The sequence below is a fragment of the Morchella importuna genome, assembly GCF_003444635.1.
Source record: "Morchella importuna strain M04M26 chromosome Unknown Morimp01GS001, whole genome shotgun sequence".
NCBI lineage: Eukaryota > Fungi > Ascomycota > Pezizomycetes > Pezizales > Morchellaceae > Morchella > Morchella importuna.
This window is the reverse complement of record NW_025763398.1, coordinates 534664-553898: the sequence shown is the minus strand read 5'-3', so window position 1 is coordinate 553898 and position 19235 is coordinate 534664. Positions and strand designations below refer to the sequence as shown.

General features: G+C 48.1%; 4 protein-coding genes across 4 annotated transcripts; 2 read left to right on the top strand and 2 right to left on the bottom strand.

Annotated features, from left to right (window-relative positions):
• Window positions 1-4412: 4412 nt before the first annotated feature.
• LAJ45_00113 (uncharacterized protein) lies at window positions 4413-6795 on the top strand (the record flags this gene model as incomplete). The annotated part of the gene is made up of 6 exons (XM_046109715.1): window positions 4413-5042; window positions 5101-5533; window positions 5587-5927; window positions 6031-6122; window positions 6199-6308; window positions 6368-6795. The coding sequence occupies 6 exons, from the start codon at window positions 4413-4415 to the stop codon at window positions 6793-6795; spliced, it is 2034 nt and encodes a 677-aa protein (XP_045976408.1).
• A 3537-nt stretch (window positions 6796-10332) lies between these two features.
• On the top strand, window positions 10333-12058 carry LAJ45_00112 (uncharacterized protein; the record flags this gene model as incomplete). The annotated part of the gene is made up of 3 exons (XM_046109714.1): window positions 10333-10437; window positions 10505-10886; window positions 11016-12058. The coding sequence occupies 3 exons, from the start codon at window positions 10333-10335 to the stop codon at window positions 12056-12058; spliced, it is 1530 nt and encodes a 509-aa protein (XP_045976407.1).
• A 380-nt stretch (window positions 12059-12438) lies between these two features.
• LAJ45_00111 (uncharacterized protein) lies at window positions 12439-13392 on the bottom strand (the record flags this gene model as incomplete). Its single annotated transcript, XM_046109713.1, has 3 exons — window positions 12439-12704; window positions 12760-13314; window positions 13374-13392. The coding sequence occupies 3 exons, from the start codon at window positions 13390-13392 to the stop codon at window positions 12439-12441; spliced, it is 840 nt and encodes a 279-aa protein (XP_045976406.1).
• Window positions 13393-13997: 605 nt separating this feature from the next.
• Window positions 13998-18120, bottom strand: LAJ45_00110 (uncharacterized protein; the record flags this gene model as incomplete). Its single annotated transcript, XM_046109712.1, has 8 exons — window positions 13998-14058; window positions 14115-14437; window positions 14513-15030; window positions 15090-16295; window positions 16354-17422; window positions 17477-17596; window positions 17664-17752; window positions 17880-18120. The coding sequence occupies 8 exons, from the start codon at window positions 18118-18120 to the stop codon at window positions 13998-14000; spliced, it is 3627 nt and encodes a 1208-aa protein (XP_045976405.1).
• Between the last annotated feature and the right edge of the window lie 1115 nt (window positions 18121-19235).

Below are 19235 nucleotides of genomic sequence, written 5' to 3'. Positions count from 1 at the left end.
GTACGGAGTGGTATGTAGTTTATCGAGGAAGATGATGAACCCGAGCAGCAAAGAGGAATAGCAGGACGAAGCGGACGGGGGTTGTAAAGTAAGTGTGGGGAATACGATGATTGGGGAGACTGTCTGGGCTCCTCTAGGTAAGGGGTCGGTGTATCTTTTTCTTTCTTTTTGATGATTTACTTTGCGATTTGGATTCTTGAATTTTTAATAATTCTTTCCTATTATTTATTATTTTGCCTGATCTAGGTGGTTGTGATTGTCAGGCTTGCTACGGCACACCCCGTTGGGTTGGGCACTGGGTTGGGCACTGGGTTGGGCTGAGTGGAGCGACACGCGAAACGATTGGGAGCCCGCTCCCCCGCCCTGCCAGCAGGAGCTTGGTTTCTGCTTTGCTCCTCCAAACATCCGAACCCCTCCCAGATCCTCGGTATGCAGATATGCCATTACTTGGTAGAAGCCCGGCACGAAATCCTATGAACCTATGCGTATGACTCTTCTGGCTATTTTTCGCCCTATCCACCCTACTTACATGTAGGTACGTGGTACTCTATGTACATGAAATTGCACACCAGGGCGCGTGGAATTCCCTCCCACCCATCATCCCCTTTTATAATTATGGTAAGGCATGCTTATTTTATTATGTCATACAAGTTCAAATGTAAAGTAGAGTACCTACATGAAGGTACCGACATCTCTACCGTCCCCTTAACTACATGTATGCCCCACCCCCTCATTCTCAAAGACAGAAGCAAATTACTACGCACTTGGGGTAAAGCGGATGTACCGAGTCAGTGGTTACTCGCTTCCATCTTTCAATGGAGTGCGCATTTGCAATTCTGCATGCATACATAGGCTCTGTGCACTGAGCGGGCCACACATAAAGGCACAGTTTCCACATCACAAATCCGTTCAAATTCTACCTTATAGTAGGAATCTGGGATAACAGAAAAGACTATTCTAGATAGGTCACGGGCCACCCAGCAACAATCGGTGGAAAAAGCAAGTACAGTGCGAAGCCCGATCCCCGAAAATCTTCGAGCTTTCCGTTGGAACCACCTTCGATGTGCCGTAAGCCCTTGGTACTATTGACGACAATAAAATACTTCTTACAAATATATACGTATGTTGCTATCAATGTCTACTTATGATGTAGCGAAGTAAAAAAGTATATCCACTTACAATATGTAGTCTCGTGCCCACAGGCAGCTCGCTGCTCTCCGTAGGGTAAGTAAGCCTAGGTGTCTACATACATGTATTGAACTACTGTTGTGCTACAGGCAAGTTCCTAATCCCAAGTGGTCAGCCTGAGACTCGTCTAGAGCTGAGGGTGTACCGCACGAAACGTGGGTCATCTAATCTCACTATGCATGTTGTCACGGGGAGTTCCTTCACTAGGGTTAGGGTATTGTCCCAACGCAACTTCAAACATAAAAATTCCCAGGGCCACGTAAGGAATGGATATCCAGGTCTAGGACGCCGTTTGAGACAAACACCCGCAGGTATATATACATGTAATAATACACCTAAATTATACTAGAAATTTGTTACATAAGTCGGCGCAGTATGCAGCTTGCCACCAGAAATGGGGTTGATTTGTGCATGCTGCAATGTCAACGTCTACAGTATGTATTTACTTGTATACGCTATGACTTAATCTATCCCCTCAATCCAGTTTTTTATACTGTATCTAAATATTATGTATATAAACTTAGGATCTCCCTAAATTATAAAACATTTAATTTGCAGCTGCTGCATATCGAACATATATGCTCCAAGTCGATATCGTAATACTTACCATGGCTCTAAATGTTGGGAATATCACAAACACATGTAAACTACGTATTTCATGTTGTATATGTACGTTATTTAACTCGGATCAATCCTAGAGCTAGAGCGCATCTAGTCTCATGGCTTTCGAATTCCGATCTGATGGCGCGCCTGCAGTATACACATGTATATGCTTGTAGTACTGGTTTCATGACAACAATCTTTCCTTATCTATACCATTACTTAAGTTACATGTTATACTTACTGCACCAAAGATAGGGGCGTTACTAGTAGAGCCTTTGCGCAAAAGACGCCAGGTTTAAATTCGGGGTATTCTATGGATTCGGATACATTACCAACTTAGTCTATTCCCTCGTAGCAACTAAAGTCATCCCTAAATTTCAAGCTCCGAACCGTACTAACTGAACTAGCTCCTCTGATGTATAAAGAACTTTAATGATTACGCTGCGAGATCTGGAGATCCAGGAATCGGACATATACAGCGTACATTCATTGTCTGCACATATTATGACTTGCAATACTACATGTACATGATATAGATACATAGAGCGTACATATAGCTACACGTCTTAGTAGCTAAATGTAGCTGGACAGGTACATGCATGCATTACTCGTTGAGCATTCCATGCACTTGTTACGTAGCTATAGGACCAATTACAACCAATTGTTGATGTATCCCAGTGCTGCGTCGACTCATTAATCTCCTTGATATGATTTGTCAAGGCATCTGACATACTTCAAATATATATCAAACAAATGGCGGTACGGCCGCTGAGGTTCTAAATCATCGATCGCGATCCTCAGTCACTTGACAGCAACGAAAAGTAAGATGTCAAAAGATTGGCTGATCCCATTATCTCTGAATGCGCCTGTTTTGGCTGTCAAACTTGGAAATAAACTCGCTCATCGTCCAACCAGTTTTATCGCTACCAACAGCTATACATGTAATAAGCTTCATGAGCAAATTAATCCTAAGCTTATTCCTAAAGCTAATTAAATATCCACAAGATCATAGTTTTGTAGAATCGATAATTATGACGACGCGACTCTTAGAGAAGCGCAGCAATTAATTATATAGCTATTAGCGACAATATGGTCCTCAGAAGTAGTAGCTTATGGTTTAAATTCTTTCTGGCGCATAATTTAATTGGTGCTGGACGCAGTCTGTACATGTGGAAAAACTTGAATTAAGGAGTTTTTGGACATGACGCGCGCCCGCTTAACGGATTTAAATCTCGATCAAGATAAAAGTACATGTATGTACAAAATCAAACTTTTAATAGTGAAATTTAATAAGGAATTACTACATCTGATCAAGAAATATCTATAAAGCCATCGGATTCTAATCATAGTTTTACTCGCATAGATTCTAATGGCAATTAAAGGACAACGATAGTGCTCCATGTGAGTACAGGCGGTGTTGAGTATACATGTAACTATGAGGATTGGCGTACGATAGGCGCTACGTATGTACAGCCGCATTCGAAAAGTATTGGCACCCTACTATATTGAGTCGTTCATGAATTGTGGCCCACCAAAAACCATGGCACTCGCGCATACTCAACTTATTGATAGGTATGACCGCAATAGAGACATTGCAGCTCTCTCTGGCAATTGTCTCGAATATGAGAATTGAAAAGCAGAAAGGACTGCCTCGTGAGTTTGGCTCGGAGGTGCCAATACTTTTCAAATGCGGCTGTACGTATATGATGTACTTATGATTATAATTAAGTCACACTTATAAGCGGAGTTACTCTCACGGTAAATATTGACCTACAGCCACTCTGCAAAAGTGTTCGTGATTCCGATTTCGGAGTGAGACATTTCTCCATATGTAACCGTGGCGGACCATCAAGAACCCCCAAGAGAAGACTCCCAGTGACCAACGGTGCCTAAATTAATGAAGGATAAGAACATCAGTATTACGGGTGCGCCGCACTGCGCACTGACATTAAAACTATATCACGAATACTTTTGCTGAGTGGCTGTACATGTAGACTTGCTAATATTCTCAATCTACATGCCCCACCAACTACATGTAGTATTCGGCCCTGGCCTGATGTACTCAGAGTACTACATACATGTATATTACATGTATGTATATAATGTATATATTAGTATCGAAGCTAGCATTCATTGATCATGATCATACATGTAATCAAGACCTTTTCGTGACGTTTTAACCACTGAATTCGAAGTGCATATTTGCTACAATAATAATAACCACCAAATATTCGTAGCAAGTCTAACGCTACAAAATTTAAAACCCATCCTAGGTCTCCAGGAAGCCCGCCCAATAGCGAGTGATAGGATGTGCATGTGGCGGTGTGGCGCTGCCATTGCCACACAGACCTTGTGATCCTCAAAGCTTGGCAAGACATCGCCACCTATGTACTCGAACGTCGTCTACGTTGTGTCATTTCCCCCGCCAACCTCATCTTCAACACCCATCAGCGTCCTACAGATATTAACGCTAATCCTTGCCTCTACCTTCTTTTAAATATCTTCTAACTGCTTTAAGTTCTCACTATTGCGCATCTCAGAGACGCTCTATCTCCGACATCCAGGACACCTAATCACCTACTTGTCCACTTTGGAGCTTGGGCCCCGTTTGAAATATCGAGATGGACAACGAGACTGATTACCTCCAACCTGGCTTTGATCCAGCTACCCTTAAAGTCCCACAACTTCGTGGAATCCTCCTGGAACACAATGTCGACTACCCAACTTCTGCGAAAAAAGCACAGCTTGTTGAGCTATTCACTCAACATGTTGCTCCAAAGGCTCGTACTATTCTGAATGCTCGCAGTCGTGTAAAGCCGTCTGGTCGTGGAATAGTCGATATGGGTCGCGACAACACCCCGTCGATCGAGGCGACCCCCAGAAGGTCATCGCGCCGCGCCGCGTCTCGCGTGGGGACAGCGGATACTGAAGAGGAGGAGGAGACACCTAGACCTGCGCGGACCCCTAGACGGTCAGCTTCGGTTAAAAGAGCTTCAGGAAAGCATACTAGAGTACAAGAAACAGATAAATCTGAAGTTGAGGACCAAGAGCCCCCAAAATCTATCCGGAAAACTCGAAATAGTAGCGTCCGTCAATCCATTATACCCAAGGCTGAGAGTCCTGGAGATTCTCCGCCAAAACTTAAGTTTGAAAATTCAGAGGACGACGGCGCTGTATTTTCGTCACACAATCCTTTCCAGAGTGGATCCCCTCCTGCAACAAGATCACCCGAAAGAGCTGATCGCCGTAAAGTGAGATATCCCCTTAAGTATAGAAAATGGGGTTTTACGCTAACTAATTTGTGCCTAGACTCTGGCTAGTGAGAAAAAACGCAAATCAATATCTGCTAGAAGGAGAACAGATTTTACTCCGTCTAGATACGACAGTGAACGTGATTCTGCTTATACCCCAACCAATACACATGTTGTGCCCTCCTCCAAGAAATTTGAGGTTCCACTCTCAAGACTGCAGAGTTCTAAGAATGATGTCAAAAACAAAGGTATAGTGAAGAAAGAGGAGGAAGAGGAAGGTTATTCTCTTGAACCCGGTGAGGAGTTTACTCCCGAAGAGACCGAAGAAATCGCTAGGGAGCCCGGTGCTCTAAGAAGGAGAACAGGCGGTCAGTCATCTTCTACAGGTACAAATATGCTTTGGGCTATCGTAATAGCGCTCCTGAGCGGTTATTTTATGTGGTGGCGGAAGGAGAAAAAGGAAGTGGGTTATTGCGGATTGGGGAAACTCGGTTTGTTTTTCTCTTAGATTTTACTTTGGGGTCTGTCTAATATGTTGTATCAGATATGCAAACATACGACCCTGACTGGACGAGCCTCATCCGCCCTCAATGCGAGCCCTGTCCTCCAAATGCCATCTGCAGATTTAACTACGAAGCTGATTGCAAAGACGACTATGTGCTCGTTCCCAATCCACTCTCTTTCGGGGGACTAGTGCCTCTTCCCCCTACATGTGAGCCAGACTCAGAGAAGCTTCGAAGAATCGCAATCTTGTCGGATGAGGCGATTAGAGTTTTGAGGGAACGAGCAGCAGACGTTGAATGTGGAGAAGCTTCGCTGGGAAAGGATGAGGAGGCGGGAGTCTCGGAGGCCGATCTGAGGCAAGTGTTGTATGACCTAAAAGCCGTTAGTCCCGCGGAATATTTTCCCATGTTTTCTTTTGTGTGGTGTCGCAATCGTCCACAGCCTTGTTTGAATATCGCTAACTTTTTGTTCTCCTACAATACAGCCGAGCTTGTCGGACGCGCAGTTCAACGAGCTATGGAGGAATGCACTAGAGGACGTGTCGAATCGGGAAGAGGTTGTTTCCACCAAGAATAGGTAGGATTGATTTCTTTTCAATTTAGAAGGAAGAGCGTTCTTATCTGACTTAGGTCGCCGATGGTTACATCCACAGCCAAGATGTCACCTACCTACGATCAACCTCTCTCGCTAGCATTCCGCTCGGCTGTGCGATCCGCAAGTCAATCACCGGATCCATGGTCAGACATCGAATCGAGCTTATTGGTGAGTGCATTCCCATTTTCTGATACTTTCGAGCCTTCTGACGTATTTTTTTTTTTCAGGAGTAATTCTTATCACTGTCATCCTTACCCGTCTCCGGTCATACATTGCGACAAACCGTCATTACAAAGAGCAAGTAACTCAATTGGTTCACGTTGCGCTTCAACAACTCGCTCAACATGCGACCGATAATCCAACAGAACCGTGGGTTGGGGCCGTTCAGCTGAGGGATCAGGTTTTGCAACATGAATTCAATCCACAGAGACGCAAAAAATTATGGGACGGGGTGCAGAAGATTGTCGAGATGAACAGTAATGTCCGTGCTGGGGAGAGGGAGATATCTGGTGAAGTGATGAGGGTTTGGACATGGATCGGTGGGAGGATTTCAAGCGCGAGGATGGCAAACGGTGTGGGTAGCATCGGTGAGATGGAAGGTAATGGGGGCGAGTTCAGCGGAAAACAGCCAGTATTCTCGCGAGTCATTGTATAACGGCGTTTTTATGTTTTCGTTTTATTTTTTTTCTTTTTTCTTCCCTTCTCCTTTTAATCTTATTTTGGTGGAGCGCAGAACAGCTGGCCTTTTATTTCTGTGGGTTATTTGTAATCAGGTTTTTTTACTCATTGAGGGATTCATTTTCTTTTCTCTCTTTTCTTTTCTCTCTTTCCTTTTCTTTTTTTTGCTGCTGCTGCTATCTTCGCTTTTTGGGGCAAGGGAGGGAGGGCAACGCGTTCATGCACGAAGAAGGTATATTGGAGCTACCTTTTTAACTAGTGTGGATATAGTTATGGTTCCGCACCTTGGGATGTTTCGAATTGAGGAATATGGGATTGCGAGCGATCTCAATTGTAGCTGGATAAAAGTTGATTATATGGTCACGAGTGATAAAATGTGATGTTTATCTGGCATTGCTGGTATCTAGAATGCATAGAGCAGATTGTTATAGGCAACAGAAAAAAAAGTCTTGGTAATGGCCGAGTGATGGCATATGACCACACTACAGCCTCCGTTATTTGGAATACGATTTGCGTTGTGGGTCCTTTGGTTTGGATATTAAATACGGCCGCGAGAATGCACAAGATACATCATGTACGCTATACAGGCCATACACGCACTAAGATAAGCAGTATTATGGGCGGATCGCGTCACAGGTCGTCACTCGTCGCTGAAAGGACCGCTGGTTAGTGCCGTGAATGTGACAGAGTGGAACATGGTGTTTCAGTAATAACATATGTAGAGTCCCCCGGGAAATGGGTGTGCTCATGAAAGAGGACGTAGGGTTGTGCAGGGCGGATTACACCACCATCAGTCCGTGGGCCAGCTCGCGAAGCCTTGAAAAGGGTGTACATACCAGAGTCAAAGACCATAGACATGTACATAGATTCTGTACCCTCTGAGTGGAAGAGCGTGGGAATTCTGGAGGTACCCGGCAGGATCTGTTTCTGCCAATTAAGTCAACAAGCTCCCCCCGTCGCAGAAACGATGATATAGGTTTTTTGGGGGAGGGCTGTCTTGAGCTGCGAGCTTATTTAAGGACGTGTATTTTTTGTTAGCCTAGGGAGACATAGCCAGCCACTGGTTATTTAAAAATTCATGCCCCGGACCCATTTTTTCTTCTGCAGGAGATATATACATCTCTCCAACAGCGGCTATTCCTGATAGCAGTAGCTGTTAAATATACCTCTATTGCTTGTTCCGGGGTAAACTAGACCCTTCTCAGCCCAAACCGAGGGAAAACACCACTTAGAGTGTATCATGAGATATCACTCGCCACATCACCTGAGTTGCTGTTTTTAAATTCGCTATTTGTCAATAGGCATTGAAGCCTTATAGTAATCTATAGCAATGACTGCGGAAGCCCTCGCGTGGGTGATGCTCCCTGCTATCTCCCGGGAGGGACGGATCTAAATCCCCCCGGTTATTCGTTATGCGTTATTTGCATTCTACCGAGCGGCGCCCCCCGGGCTGCTATGTGGGCGGGGAGGATATAGAGACATGTATAGATGTGCACGTATCTTTGTCTACTGGACCTCCGTCGGGTGGTTCATCGTTTTGTGGTGATGAGGAAGAGTGCAGGGTGGGGTTTATGGTTAAAGAGACGCATATTTTACCTAGTATATACCGTCACTTCCCAACACCCCCCCGCAAACCTTAGTTCCATCAGATCTTAGCACCATCCCTATCCCGTCTGCGCTTTATGACAACCTCTCCCGTTCTCATTTCCTTCACTCTACTCTCTTCTTCATCCAAAACCTCTACTCAGCTTACAATCATCGTCGACCGGTCCGATGATATAAATTGTGCCGCTTGAGGCGGGCGTTATCGATATATAGTTTGTTTTACGGGACTAGGTTGGTGATTTTATGGGCTTGATGTACCTGGTCTGCGCTGAACTCGAGCGGTGCCTGTGTGTCTGGTTTTTTTCTAAACTGGATAAGAACACCGCCGGAGCAGTTAACATGATACCAACCATGCACCTAGTAACCGTTTATTCTGGTATTGCGCCTGCCATTGGAAATGCTGATGGAGGTATATAAGGATAATTAACGGCCGCATATTGATTATAGGGCGGGTTCATGTACTCAATTGATCCTACACTGATACCGGCTGGCATGGCTCTTCCACATGCATATGTAGCTCTACATTTCAGATGTGTAGACTTTAACGCCCTTTTAGGCCTGGGTGTCGCTATAACAAAACCTCTCCCGTCATTGGAGCTCTTCGGGGCTGGCTGGCAATAGATAAGACGTGTATCTGCATATTCGTATACTATTTAGTGCTGGGAGCAATTACTTGCAATATGGCACTCTTGTTACCTCAATTAACTGTCTATAGCGGACTCTACACCGAGCGTCTGGAGCTTGGTGGTACATATCCCAGTAACACCGGCGGGTGAGAGTATCGCCAAAGCGTAGTTATCCCTTACGATACCAGATGGGCAACATGCCGAGGGTTAGAACTGCACAATACTAATAACTCTTAGTGAGTAATTCTGGTGCTCGTGCACAACAGGAGTACGATTGTCCGGTCGTGGTAAAGCGGAGTGGTTTAAATACTACTCGCTGGTCGGCGTCTGCCAGATGTAGACTCTTAGTTAAGGAGTATCTGCTGGGGGTATGAAGAGTCCCCGGAGGTCCCATGCCTTGCTGGAAATAGGAACTGTTGAACCTCATAGAAGTAGAGCTATCGACAATGGGTATATATGTAGGGGAGGTGGAGTTCCATCAATTCCCCGGACGGGACAAGCTTAGATGCTATTGGGAAAAGGAGAATATGATAAAGAGCAGGGCAGATGGTGGGAATAGGCAGAGCTTACGCTACAGCCACATACTTGTATCTATGGAACGCACTGATGACCATGAACAGCTACATGTAACTACAGGACTCCTGGCTTAAGAACAGACAGACAGTGCTCCGAGAGCAAGTACATGTACATACATGGCTGTTCCGCTAGGGGGCATCGAGCGTCGAAGCTACATGTATTCCCCCCGGTGGCAGGTTTAAGCCAGCAGCAGGGTTGGCCAAGGCCGCTGACAGGCCGGGGGGTCCGTTGCTTCATGCGGGTGCACTAGCAGCTAGGTGGCGCCGAGTGACGGCGTGTGAAGGATTGCTTGTCACATTTGTGTGTGTGTGCAACCAGGGTTAGGGGTGCTGGAAACAAGGCTGCATGCAAGGTGATAGAAGCAGATTCCCATGGCCAATTCCTGCTTTCGGGGATGCAATTGTTTGCTGCGGATTAGAAGAGGCATTTTGACAGCTCACGTTCCCACTTCTCCCCAGTGTGCTGTATAGAGCAGAGGAGGGTAATCAATTCACTCACTCACTCACTCACTCCGGGCCCTGAACTGTTGTTACAGCTAGATACCTACCCCGGTCAAGAGCCATCTGGCTGTTCATCGATGACGTCCCCGCCGAATCAAGAAATGCACAACGGCCGCAGAAGTGCTGATAACACTCACGCACTCACGCACTCACTCGCCCACTCGCAGCCTCGTTCTCTCTCCCAAGACCTTTCAAGCTTCCCTCCCCATGGACCCTGAAGAATTATCACAAACAACGAAAACAGCTCTCACGACACTCACTACCTACATCATCCTCCCCTCACTCACCCTCTACTGCTCCTACCCACTCATGGTACCTAACCCCCCCACCTCCCTTCCCCTCTCCCCCCGAGATACCTCCACAGCTAACACCCCCCTAGGCCTCCCTCCTCCGCAGCCTGATCGCCAGCCCGCGTGTGCAGCACCCCGAGTCCAACCTGGACCTCTGCTACGTGCACCACGCCAACCCCACCATCATCGCAATGTCCATGCCCGCCACGGCCTTCCCCAAAAACGCATACCGCAACCCGCTCTCGGCCGTGCTCAAGTTCCTGGATGCCCAGCACGGCGACAACTGGGCCATCTGGGAGTTCCGCGCAGAGGGCACGGGATACAGGGACGAGGATGTCTATGGCCGCATCTACCATGCGCCGTTCCCGGACCACCATCCCCCGCCGTTTGCGCTCATCCCCTCGACGGTCGCGAGCATGAGGGAGCATGTCAGGGGCGGGCCGGATCGGGTTGTCGTAGTGCATTGTAAAGGTGTGTTTGTCCCCCCCCCCCCCCCCCCCCCCGAGCTCTTTGTTGCCCTAATATCCGGAGGGGGTGGTGGTGGTGTGTGTCTTGTACCGGAGGTTTGAATTGCAATGCTGAGTCCGAGCGCAAAAACAGCCGGAAAGGGCCGCAGCGGAACAATGTCGTGCTCCTACCTCATCAGCGAGGAGGGCTGGACCGCCGCCGCCGCAATGGCCCAGTTCACGCGCACGCGCATGCGCCCAAACTTTGGCGACGGCGTGTCCATCCCATCGCAGGTGCGCTGGGTCAACTATGTCGAGCGCTGGGCCCGCGCGCTCAACAAGACGTACATCGAGCGCCGTGTCGCGATCCTTGAAGTCCACGTGTGGGGGCTGCGCGACGGCCTGCGTGTCGCTGTCCAGGGATATGTCGATGAGGGGAAGCAGATCAAGACGTACCACACGTTCCGTAAGGAGGAGATGAGCGGGCATGAGGACGGGGAGGTCAAGGGTGAGGGGAGCGCCGTGGTGTATAGACCCAAGGACCCACTGGTCCTTGCGACGAACGACGTCAATATCGATTTCGAGAAACGCAGCAAGGCCGCCTACGGCTGGAGCGTGGTGACGAGCATCGCGCACGTGTGGTTCAATGCGTACTTTGAGGGCGACGACACGAGCGGCGTGTTTGCGATCGACTGGGAGAAGATGGACGGCATCAAGGGCACGCTGCGCAAGGGCATCAAGGGCTTCGACAGGCTGCAGGTGGTCTGGAAGGTGGTGGAGGGCCATGATCGGCTGGTCAGGGAGCCAGAGGAGGGGGAGAGTATTCCGACGATGAGGAAGGCGAGTACGAAGCCGCTGGTGGAGAGGGAGTTGGGGCTGCAGAAGGATACGGGGGAGACGGAGGATGGGTCGCCGGTGTCGACGACGACGCCGGTGTTGAAGGGGGAGATTGTGGAGTCGCCGGTGAAGACGGATGGGGCGTCGTCGTCGTCGGGGGAGGAAACGACGGCGGCGGCGGGGGAGAGCAGCGGGAGTGGGAGTGGGAGTGGGAGTGGGAGTGGGAGTGGGAGTGGGAGCAGCTCGGAGGTGATATCGGCGAAGTTACTGCCGGTGGAGCATTCGGAGGAGCCGTATGTGATGAAGGAGCATCACATTGGATCGATTAAGAGGAAGAAGCATGGGGATCCTTCTACGTAGTGGGGTTCTTTTCTTCTTTTGCTTTAGTTTTAGGTTATGAGTTTGTATGATAGATGCCCGGGCTGTGTTTTTTCTTACTACTGGTAGCGGTCAAGTATTTATTACTGTTTGTCTTTCTTTTCTTTAGATGAATTATATTACATCTTCTATTTCTAATTTTTTCCTTTTTTTTCTCTCTATATATACCTGTCTGAGTATAAGTATTACTACGATGGAAATAGCCAACTGGCTACATGTATTGTACACATGTATCTTTAGCGTCAATGATCAATATACACAATTCCAGCACAACACCGCCGGAAGAGAACAAATTACAACAAAAAAAAAAAAAAAAAAGGCAGAAAGCAGAAAGAAGAAAGAAGAAAGAGAGGACCATAGGACTATAGATCCACCAACGCGTGATTCTTAAACTTCTTGCCCACCCGGTCGGCAGAGCGGTACATGAACTGCTGCCCGTGCAGCTCGAATACCATACACCTGGGCTTTGCCGGTGCCGGTGCCGCCGCCGTAGTGTCCACGTCCATAGCCGTAGTTTCTGTGCTCGGGCCCGGGGCCGCCGTAGTCTCCGTCTCCGTCTCCGCCGGCGCATCGTTCTCCTCCAGCAGCGGTAATTCAAACCGGAACACCGTATGCTCTTTCGGTACCTCTGCTCCTAATTAGCCTTCTCCTGTCCCCCAAAACCAAAAAAAAACTATACAAACCTTTAACCCCCCCCTCCCTACCCACCAAATAAAACATCCCCCTCGTCTCCTTCACACAAACCCCCTTCACGCCCACCCGGCTCACACACCGACTCCTCACAACCTCCAGCACCGCCCCATGATAGTCCGCGCTCGCCAGCTTCGCGCCAATCTGCGCCTGCCCGAGGCCCGCGCAGTGGGCGCCCAGCACCTCGCGCATGTACCCCACCCACAAGTCATGCAGCGGCGCAAACGTGGCGTAGGACGCGGACTTGGGGATGTGGTGGATTCGCAGGGCGCGCTTCTCACGTGCGGTGAGGGGGCGCGGTTTGCGGTGGGTGCTGGGGTGTGAGGGGGCGCGGGCGAGTTGGCGGGCGGTGCGGGCGTCGGTGGTGGTGGAGGTGGTGGTGGAGGTGGGGTGTAGGTAGAGGGGCTTGCGGTGGAGCTTGGTGGCGTGGATGCTGGCGGCGGTGGCGGGGGGTGGGCGAGGGTGAGGAGGGAGAGGGCTGTTGGGGTGGCGGGGGCGGACATGGCGCTGGTGGTGGTGGAGGTGTTGGTGATGGGCGATGGGTTCGTCTGTGAGTGAGGGTGCTTGGTGCTGAGTTTGTGAGTGAAGTGACTCGGGCCGTTATTACAGGGTTTCCACGATGGCATGAAGCGCGGGTGCGTGGGAAGTGCCGCCTGTGCCAAGCCAGCCTGTGCCAAGCCAGGGCACTACTTTAATTTAGAATCCACCAGAAATGATCGTACAGGCAAGAAATTTATCCCCACGCCTTTCCTCCCCCCACAAAAAAGAAAGCATCCGGAACAGTCGTTATTCTGGCACCTCCCCCCCCCCCCGGCCACCCCGGGAAAGACACCATAAACGTCGATGCATAAACGGCGACAAGAGGTCACATGTATGCCACTAACCGTGGGGATTGCTCTCGCATGCTCGGGAGTCCTTCCTATCTGTGCACTTTCTAATGGTCTGCTGCTTGCATTGAGTGCATGCAGATTTTTATACTTATTGCTTCTATGGCCTCTCAACTGGGTTCCACAAAGCCTTCACCTTAAGCAAACAACTCGTATCCCCCCCAATTCTAACAAACTACAGCAAAATACATGGATGTCAAGAAAGAGAAACTTTTGGTAATTATCAATAACGTTCTTATATACACGCTCCGCAGAAATATACAGTACCCATGCATCCCTGTCTATGATCATACACTCATTACCAACCCTTGGTCTTTTTTTCCCTCCTTTTTCTTTTTTACCTTTTAGGGCGCGATGTTGAATTTCATCGCGATACCCATTGCCGCCAATTCCACATCCAAATATCTGTCCGCTAATTAGTACAGCTTTTGTGGATACATCATGCAAATAGAAATACTTACTTGAGAACGTAAGGCACGGCGATGACGGTCGTGTTCGATCCTCCTACAAACTGGCCACCGTTGCCATCCTCCCAGACCATGCCCTCCGCCTTGAACCCAGCGGCGGGCTTGGCACATCTTCTACAGCGGACCTGGCTCTCGAATCCAATCTTCTTGATCGAGGGTGTCGTGCTCAGGAAGCTGCCACACTCTCTGCAGACCCACGTCTGCGTGTAGTCGCTGCAGTTGAGCAGACGGTCCTGGAGAAGGAATGCGGTGCCGTGCGCGAGCAGGGAATCGCGCTCCATCTCTCCAACACGGATACCACCTCCCTTCTTACGACCCTAAAGCGCAAAAAAAGAAAATCACGTCAGAATTCCAAACATGATTGCATATGTTTAGGGCATGATTATATTTACCTTGATGGGCTGATGTGTCAGGTCCGAGATCTTACCAGTCGTCCTGACTTGGTACTTGTCGTTGACCATGTGCCTAAGCCTCTGATAGTAAACCAGCCCAATATAGATGTCTGCATGCAGCTCCTCTCCAGTTATACCCGAGTACATTGGCTCATTCCCGTGATAATTGTAGCCCGCCATCTTGAGCTGATGTCCAAAATAGTCGGCGGCGGTGTGGTGCTCGTCAAAGCGGAACGGGGTGCTATCCTGTGCCATACCGTGCAAAGCCCCAGCTTTACCGGCAAGAGACTCTACAAACATACCGATTGTCATACGGGACGGGAAAGCGTGGGGGTTGATGATAATGTCCGGTTGCATTCCTGACTCCGTGAAGGGCATGTCTACGGTTGGCCATTTTTGCGATAAAACTCCCTTCTGCCCGTGACGGGAGGAGAACTTATCACCAATATTGGGACTACGGGGGATGCGATATTTCACTGAGATTTGCTGCATGGGTTTATTATCATTGCCCTCAACACCTAGTAGCTTATCGTTAGCAGATCCAATAAAGAAAGAAAAAGAGGAGCGGTGTGTATACCTAGCAATCGGACTTCCTCGATATAAGCGTCTTCGCTGCCCTTGTAGGTGAAAACCTTGTTTTGCGGAAACCTTGACCTGCTCTCGGATTCCTTCGGAACCTCGTGATACACAGCAACAGCGTCTCCGGCCTTCACCAGTTGTCCAATCTTTGGCAGCCCATCCAGATCAACAGTCTCTAGCCACTCCTGTTTAATCCCTAGGCTCTGGTAGGCCTTCTTTTTTAACAACTTTTCTTCATCTGTGGATTCTCCCATTTCATGGATGCTGTCGATCTGTTCCTCGATTTCCTCTTGGTTGATAAACCCAAAAAGATTATTTGAGCTTGGGCCCCCGCGGCGCTTCTCCTCCGCCCATCCAAGCTTCTCCGTTTTATAGATCGTTCCGTGGCCGAATCCTCGCTCGTGCGCCGACTTATTCATTATCATAGCGTCGTCCATGTCATAGCCAGTGTATGAGATGACAGCAACAATCGCATTCATCCCGTTCGGGAAATTGTCCAATCCGTACTCGTTATAGAGAGGGGATCGGACTACAGGTGTTTGCCCAGTTTGCAACCGATACATCTTGTTGTCACTCCTGTGCCGCAATGCTGTTCCCGGGGTTCCCATAGCTTGCTTACCCATCTGACACTGGTACATATTTCGGGGGGACTGGTTGAAATCGGAGAACGGTGTCATGTTGGCAATAATGGAGAGAATGTTGGTAGGGTCAAACTCCACGTGGGTTGACTCTCCAGGGACAACTTCTGGTGGTGTTACGGCTACCGACATGTACGGCTGCTCGAAAGGACCGATCTGGTCTTCCTTGTCTAGCGGGAGGTACTTGACGGGTCTAATCATTCGTGCCTGCTGGGAGAAAATGTAGATTCCAGGGTATTGGCCACCTCTTGACTCTGGAATATATCCGATTTCCAGATCCAAAGGGATGTCGTGAGATCCTTCAACCTTCCAATATCGGAGAGTATCGGCAACCACACGGGCTAATTTGGGCGAGCACCAACCAATGATGCAGCCGTCGAGTTGGATACACATGGTTGCAGACGATGGCAATGATGCAGTTGCAGGCGACACAACGCCAAGTGAAGCAAGCGTTTTCCTAATTGAAGAAGTGTCCGAGATGGTGGTTGTGATTCGACATTTATGAGCAAGATGGTTCAACAGACCGCAAGGACTTCCATCAGGTGTGTGAACAGGACACAAGAATCCTGTGTAACTCAAGGCTTAGATATACTCAAGTTACGACTCTGGGGATATGGCACTCACCCCAACTCTCGGGCAACAACTTTCGAACAGTTGTCGTTTTCAATTGGGCAAAGAAACTGCCTCTATGCACCATTCTAAAGTGAGAGATGAAACGATAAAAGTTAATCTTTTCAGCAACAACTGTGAAACCAGAAACTTGTTGCAAGTCCAAGCCGCTAGGAGAGGATAAATTCCCCGTCGACATAAAGTACTCTAGAGCGCTTCCAATGTTTTCGTTCACCTTTGCAAATATTCTTGTCCGCTGCTCTTTATTCGAAAAATCGAACGCAGTCGTCCGCCTTACTTCTCGTCGTACCTCTTTTACGATAGATTCAAGGTATTCCTCCACTCTTTCCTTGATGATCATACCATAGAGGAATCCACCAAGAAGAACCTCCTGATGCTGGACGGCATCTGGATTGTCTTGAGTGCAGCTACCCTCAACAAGAGCATACAGTTTCCGAATCATGAACAGCATCATCCGGAACTTGTCCCTCGGGTCTTGTAGATGTACCAGTACAATCTTCCTGAGGAACTCTTTCCCCACATCTACATCACTCATATCCGATGCCACGCCCATGACGATACGGAATTTCTCGCCCAGATGTTGTAATGTTTCCTTCTTTGTATATAGTTGATATCCTTTATAGGTTCTCAAAAGCAGCTCCACACGATCTGTAAGAAAGGTATTTTCTCTATCTTTAGCGGCCAGGAGTCCGTCAAAAATCTCTCTGTCGTTGGTTTCGATGAGTGCCTTCAAGATCATCACAACCGGAATTAAGTATTCATTCTTTCTCCAAGAAAAACGGAAAGTAACATTTCCGTCATTAAGGTAATGTAGCACGTTTGTCTGGGATGTTTGATCTGGTCGGACACAGCGAATTTGGACACCATATTGGGTGTAGGATTTTCCTCGTCCAGCGAAAGAAGGTCGCACAATTGCCATAGGATGGTTTCGACGGGCAACAATGAGAAGCCGAATTAGTTTCTCAATACCGTTAACAATGAAATAACCACCAAGCTCTTCAGATTCTTCTTTGTGTTCGACGAGATCATAAGGCGCTAGATTTTCTAGGTGGCAGCGATTTGACTAGAGTCGGTAAGCCAGCCTGCATTCGCGGAGAAAGACCTGCATTATACTTACTCGAACCATGACCGGAATGCTTCCGAGTTCGCGGTCTTGGGAAATCCAAGGACCATCATTTATTCTTAACCCAAGCTTCACTGTAAGCTTTCCACGATAGGTAATGTGTCTTTCTCTGCACTGTTTTCATTATTAAGCAAAATGCATCTACTCGGCCACAATGGCAATCAAAAATGTTGATTCTCACCTCCGAGGGGAATATTTCACGCCGTAAGCTGGTCTTGTCCCGATGATCACTTAATCGAGGCTTTCCGATATAGATTTTGTCAACACGCACTGACATTTCGATCCAAAAAGACTCTCGATTAGCTTAAAGTGGAGAGGTTTTATTTTCTTCTTTCTCTTTTTCTCTCAACCCTTCGGCAATTGAAATAAAAATTGAAATAAAGCAGGAAGTCCATACATGATAATTTATTCCCAAGGCTCCCTTTTTCGTTCGTTCCATCGAATACAGACTTGATGCCGATGTCTTCCCGGGCAAGGTCGAGTAAGCCACCATCTACGGTAATGGCATTGAAGGAGTCAATATGAGGCTGTACAGCGGCGAGTAGAGCTGGATAAGCCGATTTGTCCTTGGGAGGATTTCTGAAAAGATTTTCTCTTTCAAGGGTATTGAAAGCGACTGAACTTTTTTTTGTGGCCATGATTGGAGGTTGTTTTTCAATTCGATGATTCTCACAGCCGCTGGTTGAAGGCTCGCTATGGCTATACCACGAGCAAAGTCAATTTTTTTTTTGATACTAGTAATCTTGGCAAGGTTGTTTGTTACCCGGCAAATGAAGAATGATAACAATATCAACCCTAATCCACGCAATATAAACTAAAGTACATGTACCGGGGGTTGAGAGTAAATACGAAGAATCTGATAAGAGAATCTTGCTGTGAAATAGGTGTGTTTATCTTATCAGATTCTCGGTATTTATGGCTGACCCCCGGTACATGTACATGTAAGTGTTCACCTTACATAAAGTTGTATTCTTCCCTGTCCTATCTCATACCACTCCAAGCTTTGTGAACGTGGAGAACGCATATTTGTAAGTATATGTGGTTTGAATCTAGAGTAGGTACAGCTGTGCTACTCTAAGTGTAATGTACCGTTTACGAGGTTACCCGGGGCAAAGCGAGCAGGTGACCGGAAATGGCGGCGGAAAGGGACGAAAGGGGCAGGAGGCTGGCAGTAACAACAATAATAGGCATCCAACCAACCAACGTGAGTGAGAGTATGTACCTAGGTGGTACTCTGCTCTCCGTGTGCGGAGTGTGGAGTGTGGAGCAACAGTCAGTGGAGGGGATGCGCGCGCTGACTGAGTGAAAGGAAGATGTGTGACCCTCCCACTCATGACCGATGGTGCATACTTAGCCGAGCCTGCACCCCAAGAAGCGAACGAATAGCAGAGAATCGCCCAGCTCCCTGGCCTTTCCCCCTTCCTTCCTTCCCGCACAGTACATGCAGACTGAGCTGCAGTAAGGATAACTCAAGCTCACGGCACGAAGAAGAAAGCCGCTATCGTTCTAATCCTATGTCTGCTGTGAGAGATGGGGGTGCGATAAAGCGATATGTCCTCTAGCGTAGTATATGAGTACTTTTGTCACAACTATTATTTCCTGTGTTCAGGCTTGTGTTGCGCGTACACAGCAGAGCCGCCTCCGAGGGAAAGACTGAACAAAAAGTGTGGGCAATATCACAAGATAAAGTGTGCATAGACGAGAGCCGGAAGGTGAGAAAATATATTGAAATAGATAGATAGTGAAAGGGAGG